This window comes from Chrysoperla carnea, chromosome 2, assembly GCF_905475395.1.
Source record: "Chrysoperla carnea chromosome 2, inChrCarn1.1, whole genome shotgun sequence".
NCBI classification, from domain to species: Eukaryota; Metazoa; Arthropoda; class Insecta; order Neuroptera; family Chrysopidae; genus Chrysoperla; species Chrysoperla carnea.
This window is the reverse complement of record NC_058338.1, coordinates 96,543,104-96,564,657: the sequence shown is the minus strand read 5'-3', so window position 1 is coordinate 96,564,657 and position 21,554 is coordinate 96,543,104. Positions and strand designations below refer to the sequence as shown.

Below are 21,554 nucleotides of genomic sequence, written 5' to 3'. Positions count from 1 at the left end.
TTTAAATAAAAGGATTTATTGCAAATTTTATAAGGTAAAAAAAAAGTCCAAAAAAAGAAGGAAGCAGTCAATTTAACTGCCCACTCCACTTACTATGCTCTCCGCCAATGGGCTTTTTTTGGGGATAGTGTAATTACTCTAATTATAACACCGAATCAAATATTATTGTAAATGATTCGGGTTCTTCTGTGTGAAATTTTTTTTTTGAATAATGGTTCTTCAAGTTCTGAAGTTGCGATGGCGCAATTTCAATTATATGAATATCAACAGACAGCGTCTGAGATTATCCGTTGATACAAAAAAATCTCGGTAATCTGTTCTTATCATATAAAATTAGTTTTTCTTTGTGCTACTACCATCATCGTCGAAATTTTGATGTCCCGTGTTAAGTAAAAAATAAAAATGGCTACAATTAACCATCTCGTATACTTTTGAATTCAATACACAATACGTAGCTACTTTACCTGTACGCACCTATTGTGATAACTATTCAATACTTAAATAAGGTCGTTTGTAAAGATGGAGAATAAAGTTATTGGAGTGAATGACTTTGAAACTGTTTGTAGAATTTGTTTGGGCAAAAAAGAAAAAATGATTTCAATGTTTGAGAATTCAATACTTCCAAATTTAATAAAAACATACAGAGAAATGTTAGAAGAATGTGCTTCAGTACAGGTAAGTTACAAATATACAAATGTACTTTGTTTACATTTTATACAAATTAAAACGATAATAGAATAGATACAAATTAAAACGATAATAGTAACATCAAGATGACGCTTGATGCTGGATTTCAGCGTCAAATAAGGGTTCTACTTAACTGAAAAAAAAACAAGATTTTCCAATATCAGTGCCAAATTGTAAAAATGAGCAACAAAGGTTTACTAATATCACAAATCGATATCTCGAGATATATATACTAAAAGTAATTACCAAAACTCATTTTTAATATTTTAAATTGTTATATCAATACAATGAAGACTATAAGAGAAGGAGACTTAACTTTGGATTTCGGGCAATGCATTCGATGGGCTCATATACGTCCGGCACTTGTAAGTTCGCTTATTTAAATTTGTAGCGCTGATTATATCTCAATATCATACGAATTGGTTCTGCGCAACTTCAAATTTACTATGATGGTTATACGCTATGGTCATGAGATACAATCAGCGCTACAAATTCAAATAAGCGAACTTACAAGTGCCGGACGTATATGAGCCCATCGAATGCATTGCTCGAAATCCAAAGTTAAGTCTCCTTCTCTTATAGTCTTCATTGTATTGATATAACAATTTAAAATATTGCATACAATTTTAATTAAAATCAATGGAACTCTCGCGATAAGCGAACTTACAAGTGCCGGACGTATATAGTCTTCATGATCTACACGCTGGTATAACGCCATCTCGTGTTTTATTTTGTAAACAGTGGTTGTTATTATTAATTATTATAATAATAATAATTAATTATATTATTGATTTATATATAATTTATATAAACTTAATGATGATTACAGACGTAAAAATTAAATTTAAGTACCCTTACGAACTGCCATAACCCAATTTTTTTTCTGTCCAATTCATAATAATAGCCATGAAAACAGTAAAATTGCAATTCTGGATTATTACTGGGTGGGTTATTTTTTATTCATTTTATTGAGTATTAAATAATTATTTAATTCCACTTGTAACCATATGACAATGACGTTTTATCTCGAAAGCTGGTAGACATTTAAGGTAGGTGTTAGAGGAATTCTGAAAATTCGTCAGATACCTGTTCCATAATATCCTATTACAAAAATGGAGATCTGGCTGGAGGGTAGCGGTATCTTTAGAACCCCTATATTATCAAATACATAAAATATTTTGTTGCCAAAAATAACTTTGGGGCAATTTGTAATTTTTTTGAAAGCTAACTTAAATATTGAAAAATAAAGAAAATAAGCAAGCCAGATCATTTGCGAGGGATTTTAACCTTGCAAGATGTTTGCAAAACTGCTTTTATTGATTACGTGGCAGGTAGAAATTCCCACCAAAATGATCTGTCTTTTTTAAAATATTTATTTTTAATACTAAATAATACCCTAATAAATTTCAACTTGCCTCAAACATATTTTTTGTATTGATTTACTTTTGCAAACATGATGCAGGTTCAAAATCCAATACAAACAGCCTGGCTTTTTTATTTTCTTCATTTTTCAATACTCAAGTTTACTTTAAAACCGCTACCCTCCAGCCAGGTCAGTATTTTGTATTAGGATATTACGGGAGAGGTATCTGACGAATTTTCAGAATGTCTCAATCAACTACCCAAAAATGCATACCAACTCTTCTACTATTTCTGCTGAATCACTGTTTACAAAAAATAAAACACGAGATGGTGCAAAGGTCAACAGTCAAAGATACTTTACTACTGTATTCTATTGTTGAATAAATTTATTTAGCCAGTACTGTCAAAATCAATCCTGAAAATAAAAAGCTAACTGAGAATATTTTTAAAATCTTAGCGTCGCGGTGGTTCAAAAATAAACTTTTTATCAGAACTCCAGTTGATCATTTTCACTGAATACAAAAATTATAGAATCCGTTGATATATGTATTTATTTTGAAGAAATTTTTGTGTTTAAGGCGTGCTTTTGGCAGCTGACTCTTTCCGTTATTTAAAAAGATTGCTCTTCTTTGTTGTTGATATTTATAAGTACTTTTGTTGTAAATTTTTTTACTCTATCTTCTTGTAATGAATTAAACAATTGTTTCATTCTTGATGTGAGCATTGTTACCGAAATTCCCAGTTTATCGAATCATCCAAACTTCTCTTTGGTTTATTTATTTCCCATTCCTTGGTATTTTTTGTTCCGCCTTAGGAATGTTCTGGAAGTTCTTCTAAAAAATAACATCATGTAAAATAACATTTGCTGAATTACATTCAACTAGACATCAATATTTAAATATAATATATCCAAATATTAGTATAGTAAACGAAACTTTTTCTTTCGAGAAAATTGTTTGCTGGGTGTAACGACTTGCGGATTTTTGCATTGGCTTCAGAAAATTATTCTAAAAAAAGTCTATATGGTTTAAAGCGGAACATTTTAGTTTTAACCCCCGCGCCATTCGGGTGAAGGATTTTTAAATAGTAAATTAAATCAAATATAATAAAATAACTTTTAAAATATTTTAAAAAGGTCAAAATGCTAAAGTAACCCGTAATTTAAAATATTTATTATTAATAAAATTCTTAATGCACCTTTCGGAAGTCTGAAAGACTCTCAAAATGAAAAATATCATTTTTTTCAAATTAAGACTTTTAATGACGTATAAAGGTATTTTAGGGGTCGCTGATCTAGAATTTTCAGTCAAAATGTTGAATTTAATTTGCAACAAAAAAAAAAAAGGTAATTTTTATTTCGGGAGTCTACTTATGTAAGCTTAAAGAAGAGGGAAGTAACAAATTAAACATTAAAAGTCTTTATTTACAAAAAAATGATTTTTTCATTTTAAGAGTCTTTTTTTAGACCCTCCAAAACGAGGAGGAAGGTGCATAAAGGACTTTATTAATAAAAATATCTTATACTTCGGCTTGACCTTTTTAAAATCTTTTAAAAGTTATTTTATTCTATCTGATTTACTTTACGATTTAAACATCCTTCCACCCAATGGTGCGGGGGCTAAAACTAAAAACCATATAGACTTTTTTTAGGATAATTTTGTGAAACCAATGCAAAAAACCGCAAGTCGATACACCCAGTAAACAATTTTTCGTAGGAATCATATATTCTAGGTTTGTTGATTGTACTAATATAGCCCATTTAAATTATTTAATTGCAAGTAATCAATATAAATAGCATATAATTAACAACCATAAATATGACCAACCATAAGTCGTTCATCTATGTCTATAAAGTGACCTGTTATAAGTTTTCATTTAAAATCGGTAGATAGAGTCTTCCTTAGTAGGACTGTCCAAAACTATGTTTAGCTTTTTACGATGTGACTCTGCTTTGAAATTTTTTTCCAGGTGGCACTACTTAAACTGGCCATGAGACCTAATTTGACGCTCAAACCCAGTGTCAAGCGTCAGTATGAAAATACACCTATTTTTTATTAATTTTAAACTTTATATTTCCATACTTCTTTAAAACATTTCGTAGATAAACACTGATGATTTATTACCCAAAAACATCTGCACAGAATGTATAAATTATTTGGAACAATCTTATAAATTTAAAATTCAATATTTATCAACTGAAATATTATTAGAACAAATTATCGCAAGCGTACAACCAAATATAAAAGTAGAAGTTTCACTTGACGAAGATGTTGAATTTAAAAATGAAGATAGTTCTTTTAATTTTTATAATTCGGACGAAGCATCTCTAAATGAATCGATAAAAAAGGAAATAATTCCTGTTAAAGAAGAACCAAACACAAATACGAATAAGGAATCAAATGATAATAATAGCAGTACGGCACAAAAGTATAAATGTACAGAATGTGACAAAGTATTTAAATTGAAATCAGAATTTTATAAACATCAAAAATTGACTCATTCAAAAATAGTGAAATGTATGTATTGTGATAAAACTTTTGATATGATTAGAGATGTGAGACGACATTCACCGGAAATAATTCGTTGTAAAATATGTAAACAACTTTGTGGATGTAAAACTACTTTAAAGAAACATGTACTTGACCATAACGTGTGTATGGTTTGTGGCAAAGAATTTAAAAATGTGCAAGCGTGTAATCGTCATTTAAGTGTAAGTATAATTTTTTTTTAAATATATAACTTGAATGCAACCCTGGTGAAAATATTTTCTGCCGATGGTCTAATCTAGCCTTGAAGTGTTCTGAAAAACAATTTGGTCGGCCCAAAATAATTTTTTGCGTGAATTTATTCAAAAGCGAAAAAAAAAAACTAAAAAAAGGATGGTTTCGGCATCTAGTTTACCCTACTAACGCGCAGTCTCAAAAGTGTTAGGGTTTTATACATTGTTTTTTAAGTTTCATAGCGTTAATTAACGCAACCCTAACACTTTTGAGACTGCGCGTGTTGGGTAAACTTAGGTAGGGCCGAAACCATCCTTTTTTTTTTAGTTTTTTTGCCCTTGAATAAATTCATGAAATCGCTTATTTTCAGTTATTTTGGAAGGCCTAATTCTAGAAAAATGAGTAGGTCTAAAAAATTCTGAAACATTCTGAAAAAGTATGAAAAGATTTATATAAAACTTACTAAGCAGTTTGAAGACTGCATTTTTACAAGTTTTTAGACTGTTCTGGAATTTTTTCAGGATTAATCAGAGATATCATAAAAATTTAGCTAAAGTAAGAGTAAAACTTTTTCAGAATTAATCAGTAAAATTAAAAACATTTTAGATTTTCGAAAAATTAATTACTGTAGGTTTTATTATATTTAATACTTCTCGTAAAGAATATAAAAACTTGTCAGGAAATTATTTAGAACTTTTCAGACTTATTAATTCACTCTGAAGAAAAATCAGATAAGATCTAGTTCATAATATATATAAACATGAATTCAACATACCTCATGTGCGAGGATAACAACATATTTAATATAAAATAATATTGAGTACATTAAGGATCATAATTTCGAAAATGTAATTGCGCTAAACTATGACCAAATTTTAGCAAAAAAGTTTAGCGTTATTACATTTTCGAAATTATGGCCTTGAATGTATTCAATATTAGTTTATATTAAATATTGTTATCCTCGCACAAGAGGTATGTTGAAATCGTGTTTATGTATATTATGAACTATATCTTATCTGGTTTCTCTTCAGAGCGAATAAATAAATAAGTTAGAAAAATTCTAAATAATTTCAGGGCAAGTTTTTATATTCCTTACGAGAAGTATTAAATATGATAAAACCTACAGGAATTAATTTTCGAAAATCTGAAATGTTTTAAATTTTACTGATTAATTCTGATTTAGTCGTATTCTTACTAAATTTTCATAAAATCTCCGATTAATTTTGAAAAAATCTTCTAGAAGAGTTTAAAAACTTGTAATATTGCAGCTTCAATTCAAACTGCTTAGTAAGTTTTAGATAGATATTTTCATACTTTTTCAGAATGTTTCAGAATTTTTTAGTCTTACTTATTTTTCTAGAATTGTTTTTCAGAAAACTGCTCGACTAAATTAGACTATTAGCAGAAAATATTTCCACCAGGGTGAGAGAAGTTTTTTATTGTTTTACCGTCTGAAATATATATGTATATTTTAGATCCATGGAGCTAAACGTTATTTATGCACTCTTTGTGGAAAAGCGTTTTCACACAAAACTAATTATATTGTTCATTTACGAAAACATACAGGAGAAAAACCACGTAAACAAAGCGGTAAGTGAAAATTTTTGCCTATTATGCTTCTATTATTTGATAGTCAAATTTTAACAATCAGGCTTATCGTTTTTGATGTATGAGTAAGTTCCCAAAACTGCTAACTAGCAACGCCACCAGTATCGAATCCAAACCACTGGCCAATAATTAATTTATTTATTTATTAATAATTAATTTTTATTTCAACATATATTATTATTACCAATTAATTAAAACTATTTATTAATTTAATGAAAATATAAATAGAATTTATATAAAATTAAACTTGTTTATTTATTTTAAATTTTCTACTAACATCGCTATTTGGATTCGACATATGTGGCGCTGTCTAATGTTTGATAATGTAACTAAAACATTTTCATAAAGAGACCCATGGTTTTGTCAGAAATTAAATGACTTGTATATATTTTATTATATGACTGTGTGATTAAGATAATAATGCGTGTTCCAATAAGGACGTCGGTTTTGAATTTTAAATAATCTAATTACATATTTGTAACATAAGTTTGAAACATTTATTGATTAATGAAGTACACATCATGAGGTTATGAATGGAATAAGATATCCGAAAAATGACTCTCTCGGCTTTGTTGGCACAGACGTACTCTTTTCATGAAATTTTCAATGACGGTATCGCATAAATTTTGCGGGATTTCAGTGATACAGCGATGTATTTTCTTTTTTAAGGCTTCAATCATCCTAAAGAAAAAAAATCCAAATGCGGCAAGGAAATTACTCATGTAGTAATTCAATAGTTTCTCTGGCTGTATAGCATGTTGCCTTGTCCTATTGAAACCACATGCTGATCTTTCAATTTTTCTACACTGCAGCGATATTTTCAGTCGAGCGACCAAAATGGGCCCGTGTTTCTGTTTTCTCGTTATTTACAGACCCAGTTTGCTCAGATTTTTTTCATTAATCTGTTCACTGTGGCTTTATTTGGAGAATTTCGATGGCTCAGAATAGGGTACTTTCGGTAGTGAAAAATAAATTATACTTAAATAATCTGATTTTAAATTTAATTATTCTCAGAGTTATAAAAGCACATTTTTTTTAATAATATTAAAATTAAAAATCGCAATTTTTAAATTGTATTTCACGTGACTTAAAACGCGAACAAGCCCTAATGTGATGTCATATCGGTATGAACCATAGACCATCAGTTAGTTCAGTGTAGACAGCTGGGTATAATATATCCATAGATAATAAATATTTATATTTATTATAATTAGTTGTCTATGAATATATCTGTCAAACTTATCTGTGTTATTTTGTATAGTGATACCGATATTACGTCACTAAATTGGATACCCGCGTTTTTGACAGTTATTAAAAAAGGATTAACATTAAATTTAAGTTTTTTGTAAGAAAGTGTGCGTATTTTTCCGAAATAAATTTTTGTTGGCTTTTTATTAGCAAAATCAACATTTTGAAGTACTTTCAAATATTTTCAAACGTAGTAGAATACCCTATAGGGAATATTCATGTGTTTTTTTTAAATATTTTTAATTCATTGTTTACACCGTTATAACAAAGTAAAATATATAAATACTGCTTAAAAATGCTGTATTTAAATGTAAAAAAATATTTAAAATACATTGTAATTTTGAGATATTTAAACGCAGTTTTTTGGCGCTCTCAATTGGTGACAGTTCAATGTATAATTTACACTTTAAAAAAATGAAGTTACAACACAGAATTTATACTCGTTATTATTAAGCTTTCTAATAAAAAGCCGTAGAATTGTATAATTTAATGAAATACCATATAAAATATAAGTAAATAATACCATACAGTATGTTAACAAATTTTGACAAGCCCGTACTATGATGTCACGGAATTCTAAAACGGAAATTCAAATTTTTATACAGAATTTTAATTTCCGTTTTAGAAATTTTTAAATGTCCTCACTGAATTTGTACTTTTATTAATTAATTTTAAGTAATTATTAATTACTAAAATAATGGTTTAGTTGAAATGTCCAGTCATTAAAGTCACGGAAGAAAAATATTTGAACCAAATTTAAATTTCATGAATATTTCCTATTGTACGCATTTTTCAAACTGTAGCTGCGAAACATTCACCATTTTGATAATCATTCTTCATAATGAGAATTCGCTGTGGTCTAGTGTAACAATCTATTTTACTAAACCTTTCAGCCGTCTACAAACGAACGGCTAATTATTTTTTACCGACATTTTTATTGGAACATCCTTTATATAGGAAAGTATTCTAATCCTGCAATACATGATGGGAAATGTGTCAAACGGTTGCGCTGCCACCTGTGTTCCAGGCATACTAACCGTCAACTAAAGTACTTTTTTTATATACAGTGTGTTGCATTTAATTTCATAGCACACTAGTTCTAGCATGCTATGGAATGTAAAAATTGGACAAATTGATAATTTAATAATGTTATGTATTAAAATTTTTCAATATACTTGTAATAATTATGAGTGTGGAAATATAATGAAAAAATTAAAAGCGAATTTTGTCATGAAAATCGGTATATGGGTTTAAAAAAATATTCTAAGCAACTTTTGCTAATAACTTTTTTCGATATCTCTAATCCGGTAATATTCAGAATCAAACCAAAATTTTACTAATATTTGTCAATTTGTAGTAGGCTCAGTGTAAAGTTTAGATTTCGGTTGTCTCTTAAAAAATGTGACCCATCATCATCCTTTATGACTGGGCAAAATTTTAAATTGATATTCCTATAAATAACGAAAATATGAGGGTGTCTTCATCTAAAATGCGAGACACTCACTGTGTATTATTTATGGGACGCGGCTCAAACTGTTCGAATGAGTGTGTACAACAACGCCATATTGATTAGAAAGCGTGCTTTTACTAAGATCACGCTCGCCTTCGCTTAGAAATTCGCCCAAACTAATTCTGCTAAAAACTCATTAGACTTTATATTTTGGGTTATACTCAGCATTTTTTGTCTCGCGATATTTTTTTCTAAAACTCACCGTTTTTGAGATGCAAATGATGGAAAAAAAACAAAACCTATAATTTTAATGAAAATGTGATATTGTCGAAATTAACGATTATTGGTGTGGTTTCCATCAAATATTTGACTTGAAACTTGTTGTATCTCATATTTTGGATGATTTTAAACAATTTTTGTGTTTTGACTCTTTTTCCCCCACCTTAACTGTCTTTAAGATGTGAGCGTTTTTAAAAAGGTCCTATTTTTAAGCTTAAATTTTGTCATCAACAAAATTGTCGATTATCGTATGATTGTGGTCAAATATTTCATTTAAAAACGATTGAAATATATGTTGTTTTACCTTAATTTAGCATTTTCGAGATAAAAGCTTTACAAAGAAAAAGCGTACAACGCTTAAATCTCAGAAAAAGAGCGGAAACGGTGAGGTAAGTTGAAAAATGACAAGAAACAAAAAGTTCTTAGAAGAATTTCAATGGTTTCTAAATCAAAAATTTGATCACAATCATACGATAATCATTAATTTTGTTGATGACAGAATTTTAGCTAAAAAAAGCGATTTTTTTTTATAACTCTTATATCTCAAAAACGGTGAGGTGAGGGGGAAAGAGCAAGTCAAATATTTGATCGAAATAACACAATAATCGTTAATTTCGATAAGATTAAATTTTCATAAAAATTAGGTTTTGTATTTTTAAATGCTACGAGACCAAAAATGCTGAGAATAGCCCAATATAAGATCCAATAATTGCTTTCGCAAATTTCATGGGTTTTCAGCAGAAGTAGCTGGGTTTAGGTAGTAGCTAAAAGCACGGTTTCTAATCAATATGGCGTCGTTCTACACACTCATACGAACAGTTTGAGTCAGATCCCATAAAAAGTCATATTGTTCCATAGAATTGCAACCTTTAGACCTTTTTCCAGCTTTACTCTTACAGTATATATAAGAGTACTTTAATTGACGGTTAGTATGCCTCACACACACTCGTGGCAGCGCAACCGCTTGACACATTTCCCATCATCTTACTTGTGATGAGAGAAAATCTCACAATATTGCGCAAGCGCTAAGAGCGAAATTTCAAACTTTGTTTACAATATTTACGTGTGAAAATAGTACATTAATTCATGTGAAAGAATAGTATATTAAATTTACTTACTTATTAAATGTTTTAGATAGATAATGTCACTTATAAAATATATAACTAGCTGTTAACCACCCGCTTCGTTGGACAACTATAATTTTAAATAATAAGATTATTGTATTGTAACTTTCACTTTATTTGCCGTAACTTACTCCCCTTTTTTCACAATTTCATTGGTTTTAATTTTCAAAATTGGTTAAGTAGTTTTCCAGTTGATCTATTATAATGTACCCATAAACTTTCATCCTCTTTTTGACCACCTTAAGAGTTAAATTTTCCACCACCTTAAGAGTTAACGAGTGAAGTTCATGCAGCGAAACTTTGGGGTTCTTCTTCTTTTCACATCAAACATTTACTTTCCCGTAGTGGTGCAACATGTCTAACCAACAAAATGGCGTCAAAAATGGCATTTTTTCAGAAATTTTATCATTTTTATTTTATATTCGCAAGAGGAGACATCGATGCATATCCAAATTTGGAAGGTTTGTAGTAAATGTTAAAAACTACACCTCATATTTGGGAGAGGGAGCGTCCCCTCCTCCCCCAAGTAATATATATATATGTATAAATATATATGGTAAAACAGTTCATTTAACTGTAACTCTAATGCCAAAAGTAGGTTTTAATATATACAATTTTCAGTTAAAATTATAACCAAATCCGTCGAATAGTTCGTCCAAAATTTCAAATTTAGTGAATTGGCTAAAATGGCTGCCATTTTTAAACTTATTATTAACCCTAAAAAAACTTATATGAACCCTATGAGGTTAATTTTTTTAAAAAAAGTCAAAATAGTTTAAAATTCTAAAGTAACTCGAAACTTAAGATATTTTTACTCCTTTTTTGTTGGTTAGACATGTTGCACCACTCCGGGAAAGTAAAAAATTACAAAAAGTACTTATTGAAAAGAAAAACCTCAAAGCTTCGCTGCCTTTTTAACTTTTAATCCATACACAAGTCGTAATTTTATCTAACGAAAAGGTTCAATTGAGCATTCTATATGAAATTTTGAAAGAAAAAATTTTTTAATAAGCGTGAGAGAATCTCTCTACGGGACTGTTCTGATGGGTTAAAAAATTATTAACTTTTGATTTTCTGTTTAGATTCGAAAGCCAGTAGCGGTGCATCAAATAAGGTTACAAAGCGTGACAAAGGTTATTTATGTACATTTTGTGGAAAAAAGTTTGTTGGTAGTAATTATAGTAATTACATTGTTCATGTACGAACGCATACAGGAGAAAAACCATATCCTTGTACTCAATGTGGTAAATATTTATTTTTTTGAGAATTAATGTATAGTCTAGTCAACAACAGATTCAAATTGATGAAATATAGAAATAATGGTAGTAAGACTACGTATGATAGCTTGTTGGCTTCGGAATGATGTCTAAAAATTTTTGTCTAGAATTTTTTCATCATTCAATCAAATGAAAAAAAAAAAATCTTGTAAATCATTAGAGATAGAATAAAAATTTGAAGTAAAAAGTTATTTCTTATAAAAAAATAAACAACTTTTATTTCAAATATTTTTTTCTAAGCATAACTTTTTACTCACAAGGGCTTCTCCAAAATACTTTCCAAAATTTCGCAAGTATTTTCTGGAATTTTTTTTTGTTTGTTTTTCTAGAATGTTTCACAAAACCACTAGTTGAAGTTAACCTGAAAAAAAATCAACCCACTTTTTTTGGAGAAAAATGGATACAAAAGTTTTTTCCACAGTTTCGCCCTGAAGGGTAAACAGTGTTGTTTACGAAAGAATGATTCAAATAAAAGTTACATTTAAACTTTTGTTCTATCTCTAACGGTTTACAAGATGGATACTTTTCATTTGATTGAATGAGCAAAAAAATTTCATTTTAAAATTGGCATATCTCGGTCAATTTTGGAGTTAGAAAGTCGAAAAAAACGAAAATGTGCACAAATACTTCAGCTAGAACTCTTAATTGAACTTGTTTTTATTTGATGCATAGTTTTTTGTAATTTGTAAGAAAGTGATAAAAACCCACACATTCTTTTAAATATTTAATTTCATTGTACTATTAAAGATGAAAAAAACGTTTTTTGTTTTTCGCCAATATTTCATAAAATATTAATATTAAGAAATTTAAAAAAAAAAAAAAAATCTTAAAGAGGAGGAAATATGTAATAAAAAATCTTTACTCTTTGAACTGTATCTCGATTATTTATAATTTTAATTTAACGCTGAAAATAAATCTTGCGTCATTTTTAGATTGTTGTAATATTATCAAAAATAAGTATCTCACACTAAATAATTTTTTTAAGGTATTAAATATTAATTTAAAAATTTGAAAAAATTAATGGTGTATTCTAAACTATTTTAAACTGATCTATTCCATTATTTCTATATTTCACCAATTTGTACTTTTTGACTACACTATTAACGACGTCCTTAAATTCTATTTTATTTTCTAGAAGCAAGATTTAATAGCAGTGCTGGATTACAAAGACATGTTACAAGGCATTCGGATGAAAGGAAATTTGAATGTGAAATGTGTAAAAGAAAATTTAAAAATAAAGCTCAACTGGGAAGTCACAGACGTATTCAACATCTAGATAATAAAAAATATTCTTGTGATCTTTGTAATAAAGAGTTTAAAAGAAAAGATTATTTACGTGAACATGAAAAGATTCACACAGGTAAAATTAATACTCTAGCTGAATTAATTCTGTATCTTGAACACTTTGCGAAAATAAAATTGCGACACTTTTTGTTTCGTTAACAATACCCAATATTAACAGGAATATAACTTTGTTATACTTGGTCCTGTTGGGCTCTACTAATCGGAATGAATAGGATCCCGATTCAATTAAATAGAACTGAACTGAAATTTCCGATTGATTCCATTTCATGAATGGGATTGAATTTGAAATTTCATATTGGGTTCTATTGGACTAAATCGGAATTTAATAGGAATGAATTGAAAATTTGAATCGGTGTTGAATCGAACTTTTTATCAGAGAGTCGGACTTTTTTCATTTAATTTTTATCATTTAAGCTCTATAAGAGCTTAATTTAAGGTCAATGAAATGAGCTTGAAGATGCGATACAAACCCAATTTATTCTAACACTTGAAGTGTTGTCATGTAAATATAAATTCCAGATCATTTTTAAAACGAAAAAAAGTTCAATTTTTGTTCTGACACGCGGCCACGTCACGGTGTCAATTTCTTACTATTTCCCCTCCAATTTGATGAGCATTTCATAGCGTTACCATTTTTTGTTGTCAAGTTACTTACGATTTTGAGGTGATTAAATGTGCTATATTATAAAATTCAAATCCCTCGAAATACATACGAAAAATGCAAAACATATACAACGAATTATAGAAAAAAGTACCTGCTGCTAACTTAAACAAATTTTTTTTAAATATATATTTTTGCCTAATAATTTATTAAAAAAAATATTATTTTTTTAATTATTAGATTCTATATTTAATTATTTCGAAGAGTTTTGATCATTAAACATATATTTTTGTGCACAGATACTTCTCAGAAAGAGAGCCTGGATTCTCTCCAGCTGTCTTTCGGCAGTTGTCTTTTCTACTTTACTCCACCAGACCAAGGCAGAATAACCGAGCCTGGAAACTAAGCCGTGTAAATCCACATTAGCTCCTCTGGTCCCAATCCCCATCTAAGGCCGAAGGCTCTCTTGCATTGCTAGAAGGTAACTATGGCCTTCCGACAAGTGGCTTCCAGGTGCTTGTTCCATCGGAGACTGTTGTCCAGAATAATTCCCAGATATTTCATCTCCGTCGAATAGTCGACCTGTCTATTTCCGATCCTCATCTTTCTCAGAGGTTTCAACTTATATTTCCTAGTGAAGACTAGGATGCCAACTTTCTCTGATGCTGAGACCATTCTCATTGCACCAATCCATCGTCTGGTCGAGCGCCTGTTGAAGGATATCTCGCAGTACCTCTTCATAGAATCCTCTTACCAGGATGACAATGTCATCTGCATAACCGATAGCTTTGACTCAAAACGGTTCAATTTTTCTATCAGTACATCCACAACTAAACTCCATAGGAGAGGCGACAACACCCCTCCTTGTGGGCAATCTACAGACACAGTTCCTCTCAATGTACTGTCCTGCCATTCCGCAGTCAGCTGTCTGTTGTCTAACGTACTCTTGATCCATCGGATTATCTCTTCAGGTATATCATGTCTTCTAGCTCCGGCTTCAATGGATCTCCTCAAGGTCTTGTTAAAAGCTCCTTCGATGTCCAGAAAAGCTCCTAGGCAAACTCCCTTGTTTTGTATCTGTTGTTCTATGAAGCTAACAGCTGAATACAAGACCGTTTCCGTCGATTTGCCTGTTTGATAGACATGTTGCTCCTCATGTAGGGGACTGACCCGCAGGGTCTCTCTCTTCAGATACCAGTCCACCAATCTTTTCAGGGTCTTTAGTAAGAACGAAGTCAGACTGATTGGACGATAATCTTTGGCTTAAGTGTAATCCTTCTTTCCAACCTTTGGTATGAAGGCAACCTTAGTCCTCTTCCACTCTCTTGGTGTGAAGCCTAGCACGATGCAGCCTCTAAGCAGGCCCGTCAATTTCCCGAGGAAGACTTACAGGCCTTTCTCCAGAAGCACCGGATATATTCCACCAGGTCCTGTTGCTTTAAAGGCTTCGAAAGAATTCACCGCTCTTTTAACCAGTTCTGGTTTTACGATTTTCGCTGCAAGCGACCAATTTCCAAAGTGAGGTCCAAAACCTCTTGTCTTACCGCTGTAACGAAGGTCGGTTCCGGCCCTCTGTTCAGGATATCCAATTTTTCTTCTGTAAGGTATTCCAGAAGATCAAGCCCTCTCTCATTATTGTCTGTGCTGCTCCACGCCTCGCAGTGCGCGTTGGCGTCACATCCAATAATGCAATGCCTCACTAGCCTTTTCACTTCCTCTGGGGGTGCATCTCTATCATGGGCAAAGTAGGCGGAAGCTAGATATAGCTTTCCTCCTCCATTTCCAATTGTTTCCCTGTAGTTGACCTGAACTACAGCTAGGTCTCTCGTACAGAAATTTTGTAGCAGGGTTACATTTTTCCCCTTGCTCACAACGCACGCTCTCGGCGAGTTTGAGAACGAGTCCACATAAGCCATACCCGAGAGACCCAGTCCCGCGACCTTACCCTGGACAACCCACGGCTTCTGTATTAGAGCTATGGATAAGCCTGTACGCACCACTGCCATGCTCCTTACTAAGTTAGTAGAGGCGCCTTTGCAGAGGTGAAGATTGATCTGCGATATCTCAATAATGGAAGTAGAAATAGGGCTGTTCCATTTATGAGGTATCCATCCCCGTTGCCGCAGGGCCATCGGTTGTCCTTTTCACGGTTCTAAAGATCACGTGACCAGACCCCACGAATTCACGTCCGTTGTGCCTGCGGCCGCAACACATCGCGTGGGCCACTTCTTGGTTGCCACCGGATTAGCTAAACTGTCCCCCCAGGGCTCGCCCGTCACCTGAGCCCCGATGACGCACGAAACCCCGACCCTTACACAGTGAGGGTGACCCGGACTTCGCTCCGCTAGCCTACCCGCGCCTTTCATTTTACCTCTCGCAAGGTACCAATTCATGGAGAGCCCGTTTATAGGGAGAACCAACACACGCGCCGGCCTAGCCCGTTTATAGGGGATACCGCCCACTCACTCATCGCGGGTATGTTAGCGCAGCGTAGAACGGGTCGAGCATGCCCGGCAATTAAGCCTCCATACCAACGACAAGGTCTTGTGGTCCCCAATGGAATTATGATTATATATTATTTAATAAAATTATTTTTTTCAATACAATGACATATCTTCAACACATATGCAATGTTGCCAAGCGTAACATAATTATATTAAATTTCATACAGTTTGTTATAATTTTTGTTAATTATCTTAAAAGCTAAAAACAGAAATGTTTTTTAAATGGATACAGATATTTATAAGCGTTTAATAAATACTGTAGTAGTTTTTTGGGAAGTTGTCATTTCTGGCATATGATTTCATATTTTAGCTTGGTTTTTTTTAAGAATTTGGCTGTTAATTTTTAGAAAGTTTATACTTAATTATCATTTTCTTCATAATAACTTTGTTATTATGCGGTTTCCGTTTAAAAATATGCTCATGTCTCGAAAAGAAAAATCATACGGCTATGAAACGCACCCAAATTGGAGGAGAAAAATAGGATTCTTTAAAGACAATAACTAACAGTTTTCATAAAAGAAGCGTAGATCAACATCCCTTGCGTTAGGGCAAACATTGAACAGAACGAAACAAGAGTCGCATTTTTTTTGTATTACATTTCAAAAAAACATTTTTTATGTTTTAGGTGAAAGAAATTATGTTTGTACATACTGTAATAAAGCATTCTATAAAAGTTATAAACTAAAAATGCATCTACGAACTCATACAGGAGAAAAACCCTTTTCTTGTGGTCGATGTGGAAAAATGTTTGATCAGAAATTCATTCTTAACAATCATATGAAAACCCATTTAGATGTGCCACAATTCCCGACACCAAAATACTGATCTGACTGGTCGTTGCTTTTTTAATAATGAACTTGTTAAAAGGTAAACATTATCTTAGAACAAGGATTAAGTGGAGACGAATTCTCTGCTAGTTGACTTATATACTTCAGGAATCAATGTTATATATGTTTTCAAAACCAGTGCGATCAGTCACCCATAGATTTTTCGGGTTAGCGAATCTTCAAAAAATATATTTTTATTTATTTTTTTCCGGAAGTTCAAGTACCAAAATAATTTATATTAAGGATGAACGAGCACCAAGACAATTTTTAGTAAAAATCGTTTTTATACCATGCATATATGTAATATGCAAGGTATACTAAGTTTAGTCCCAAGTTTGTAACGCTTAAAAATATTGATGCTACAACAAAATTTTGGTATAGGTGTTTATAAAATCACCTAATTAGCCCATTTCCGGTTGTCCGTCCGTCCGTCTGTGGGCACGATAACTCAAAAACGAAAAAAGATATCAAGTTGAAATTTTTACAGCGTACTCAGGACGTAAAAAGTGAGGTAGAGTTCGTAAATGAGCAACATAAGTCAATTGGGTCTTGACCTATTATCTTGTAAACCGTTAATGATAGAACAAAAGTTGAAATGAAAATAAGCAACTTTTGTTTGTAACATTTTTTTATAAACATCACTGTTTACCCGTGACGGGGCAAATTAGGCGTAAATTGTATAGTATGTATTATATAAATTGTATATGTATGTGCAATGTGATGTGATGAGTAATCAACACTATGCATGGTATTTCAACAATTAACTCAGTCAATTGTTTGTTTTTTACATGAAGTTGGACTAAGACTAAATCAATACTGAAAATTTTAGGAGTAAAGTATACTTGACAATATAAAACGAAAAGTAAGAATAAAGTTGTTTGATACCTGGAGTAATTTTCAAAATATCGAAAATTTAGTTTAATTATTATTAAGCTTTCGATATTTCGAAAACCAAGCCACATATCGAAAAAATTTATTCTTATTTTTCGTCTACTTTCATGAAACTAGAACAAAATTCATCATCAAAGTTGAAAATAAGGTACAAATAATTAAAGAGAATTGAAAAAAATACACTCGAACCAGGACTCGAACCCGGACTTCTTGGATTCATGTCAAGCGCCCTACCAATTAGGCTATTCGAGTTCTAGACACGAATGCAATTTTTTCAACTCAATGAATTTTTTTACTTTGTTATCCACTTTATTTATTATTATTACTTATTATTGTTGTTCACATTTAATTATGCACACAATATTTACATCATGGTCTGTTTGACTAATTTTGATATATAATATGTTACATTCAATCGTAAACTAATTTGACAAATACTTGTCTAGTAATCTTAATTAAAGAGAATTGAAAAAAATACACTCGAACCAGGACTCGAACCCGGACTTCTTGGATTCATGTCAAGCGCCCTACCAATTAGGCTATTCGAGTTCTAGACACGAATGCAATTTTTTCAACTCAATGAATTTTTTTACTTTGTTATCCACTTTATTTATTATTATTACTTATTATTGTTGTTCACATTTAATTATGCACACAATATTTACATCATGGTCTGTTTGACTAATTTTGATATATAATATGTTACATTCAATCGTAAACTAATTTGACAAATACTTGTCTAGTAATCTTAATTAAAGAGAATTGAAAAAAATACACTCGAACCAGGACTCGAACCCGGACTTCTTGGATTCATGTCAAGCGCCCTACCAATTAGGCTATTCGAGTTCTAGACACGAATGCAATTTTTTCAACTCAATGAATTTTTTTACTTTGTTATCCACTTTATTTATTATTATTACTTATTATTGTTGTTCACATTTAATTATGCACACAATATTTACATCATGGTCTGTTTGACTAATTTTGATATATAATATGTTACATTCAATCGTAAACTAATTTGACAAATACTTGTCTAGTAATCTTAATTAAAGAGAATTGAAAAAATACACTCGAACCAGGACTCGAACCCGGACTTCTTGGATTCATGTCAAGCGCCCTACCAATTAGGCTATTCGAGTTCTAGACACGAATGCAATTTTTTCAACTCAATGAATTTTTTTACTTTGTTATCCACTTTATTTATTATTATTACTTATTATTGTTGTTCACATTTAATTATGCACACAATATTTACATCATGGTCTGTTTGACTAATTTTGATATATAATATGAATATTTTTTTCAATTCTCTTTAATTAAGATTACTAGACAAGTATTTGTCAAATTAGTTTACGATTGAATGTAACATATTATATATCAAAATTAGTCAAACAGACCATGATGTAAATATTGTGTGCATAATTAAATGTGAACAACAATAATAAGTAATAATAATAAATAAAGTGGATAACAAAGTAAAAAAAATTCATTGAGTTGAAAAAATTGCATTCGTGTCTAGAACTCGAATAGCCTAATTGGTAGGGCGCTTGACATGAATCCAAGAAGTCCGGGTTCGAGTCCTGGTTCGAGTGTATTTTTTTCAATTCTCTTTAATTAAGATTACTAGACAAGTATTTGTCAAATTAGTTTACGATTGAATGTAACATATTATATATCAAAATTAGTCAAACAGACCATGATGTAAATATTGTGTGCATAATTAAATGTGAACAACAATAATAAGTAATAAGGTACAAATAATTTCAAATCTAAATCTAAAATTGCGTTGGTGCTCGTACTACCTTAACAGATAAGAAGAGCTTTCATAATCGAGCCGCCAAAATAGTACAATCAGACAGCGACTTTACTATATTTCTATTTATTTTCTCCCGGAAGCTCAAGTAAAAAAAATCAAAATAATTAAAATTAACAGGTAAGATGTGTTACAATCGAGTCCCTTGTATAAATTTTGATCCAAAGCACAGTTTTTTAATGTAAAGAGTTTTATTGAAGAAAAAGAAAGAATACAATAATTGAAATTGATCGGAAACTTGCACTTTTCATGAATACAATTCAAAGCGATAGTCGTAAAAAAAATTTCAAGGAGTTAAATATTTCCGCGCATTTTTTATGTACATTCAAAATATTTAATTTTCAACTTAAGTATTTGTTAGTTTTAAATATTATAATAAAATAGTAATAATTCATAAATATAATAAATGTTTTAATTTATTTAAGGTTTTGTGTCCCTTCCCAAGCCCCTTTTTTAAATTCGAAATATTATGTTTCGAAGGTTTTGCAACTTTAAAACGAGAGATGAGGTTTAGAATTTATAAGTAGGTGCAATTACTGTCAAGAATGTATTTTGAGTAGTTTCCCTTTCCGTCCTTTTAAATATTTCATGTGTTCGAAAACTTAAATTTCAATAACAATGAATCAAATGTGGGGAAAATAGTGTAACATAAGAATCCAACTTATAAAACTTTCGATTAAGCGATCAAAGAGAACGATTTAGAAGAGAGGCATAAACTGGTATATTTTAATTGCGTAAAATAGTTATAGTACAATGAAACAAAATATCTAAAAGGAAAAAATTAATGCATTTTTGAAATTTTCCACAATTGTTTATTAGATTGTAAAAAATCTACGTAAAAAAAGTCAGCGTCCTCTCAGGGGCGTACCTTACTCCCTTTTTTTGGGGAGGGGGGGGGGTGTATTTGGGAGTTTCAGTCAGTTTTTTAAATTACTAAAAAAAACTATGAATCAAATAAAAAATAAAATTTAATTAAAAGTTCTAGCTGAGATATTTGTGCACATTTTCGTTTTTTTGGCAATGGCAATTTTAAAATGGAATATTTTTGCTCATTCAATCAAATGAAAAAGTATGCATATTGTAAACCGTTAGAGATAGAACAAAAGTTTAAATGTAAAAGTTATTCCTTATAAAAAAATTAATTTCGAAAAGTATTTTCTGGATTTTTTTTTATTTTCTAGAATGTTTCACAAAACGACTAATTGAAATTAACCTGAAAAAAATCTGCACAAATACTTCAGCTAGAACTTTTAATTGGCCTTTTTTTATTTTATGCATGGTTTTTGTTTTCTTAAAAAACTCTAAAACCCTCAACTACTCCCCAAAAAGAGGGTTAGGTACGCCCCTAAGTGGTCGACTTATTTTTACAATCTAATAAACAACTGAAAAAATTCAAAGATTCATCAATTTTTTCTTTATTACCATGATATTTTATGTAATTCTCTTGTGCTATTAAGTAAATTTTGTATATTAATGTGATTAAATAACCTACTTAATTAATAAATTTATAGAAATTAGTTATTTGTGATGACTTTAATTATCCGACTGTTTAAACTAAATAAATTTATTTACAATGATGGATAACACAGATATTGGAGTAAATGACTTTGAAATTGTTTGTAGAATTTGTTTGGGTAAAAAAGAGAAAATGATTTCAATGTTTGAGAATTCAATACTTCCAAATTTAATAAAAACATACAGGGAAATGTTAGAAGAATGTGCTTCAGTACAAGTAAGTTACAAATATACACATTTACTTTGTTTACATTATATACAAATTAAAACGATAATGGAAATAGATACAAACTAAAACGATAATTAATCCAATTAATCTATGAAACGGATGAGAAAATTG

At 30.7% G+C, this 21,554-nt stretch overlaps 1 protein-coding gene across 3 annotated transcripts; it reads left to right on the top strand.

Moving 5' to 3' along the window:
• The first annotated feature begins 485 nt into the window (after positions 1 to 485).
• LOC123291761 (zinc finger protein OZF-like) lies at positions 486 to 20,003 on the top strand. 3 transcript variants are annotated; one of them, XM_044872170.1, is made up of 7 exons: positions 486 to 675; positions 4,151 to 4,759; positions 6,245 to 6,359; positions 11,561 to 11,722; positions 12,891 to 13,115; positions 16,791 to 17,032; positions 19,820 to 20,003. In XM_044872170.1, the coding sequence occupies exons 1-6, from the start codon at positions 520 to 522 to the stop codon at positions 16,988 to 16,990; spliced, it is 1,467 nt and encodes a 488-aa protein (XP_044728105.1). In that variant the 5' UTR covers positions 486 to 519; the 3' UTR covers positions 16,991 to 17,032; positions 19,820 to 20,003. The 3 variants fall into 3 exon arrangements, with proteins under 3 accessions (XP_044728105.1, XP_044728104.1, XP_044728106.1); XM_044872169.1 differs by lacking the exon at positions 19,820 to 20,003 and having other exon boundaries at positions 16,791 to 17,042; XM_044872171.1 differs by lacking the exon at positions 19,820 to 20,003 and having other exon boundaries at positions 547 to 675; positions 4,296 to 4,759; positions 16,791 to 17,042.
• The last annotated feature ends 1,551 nt before the right edge of the window (positions 20,004 to 21,554 follow it).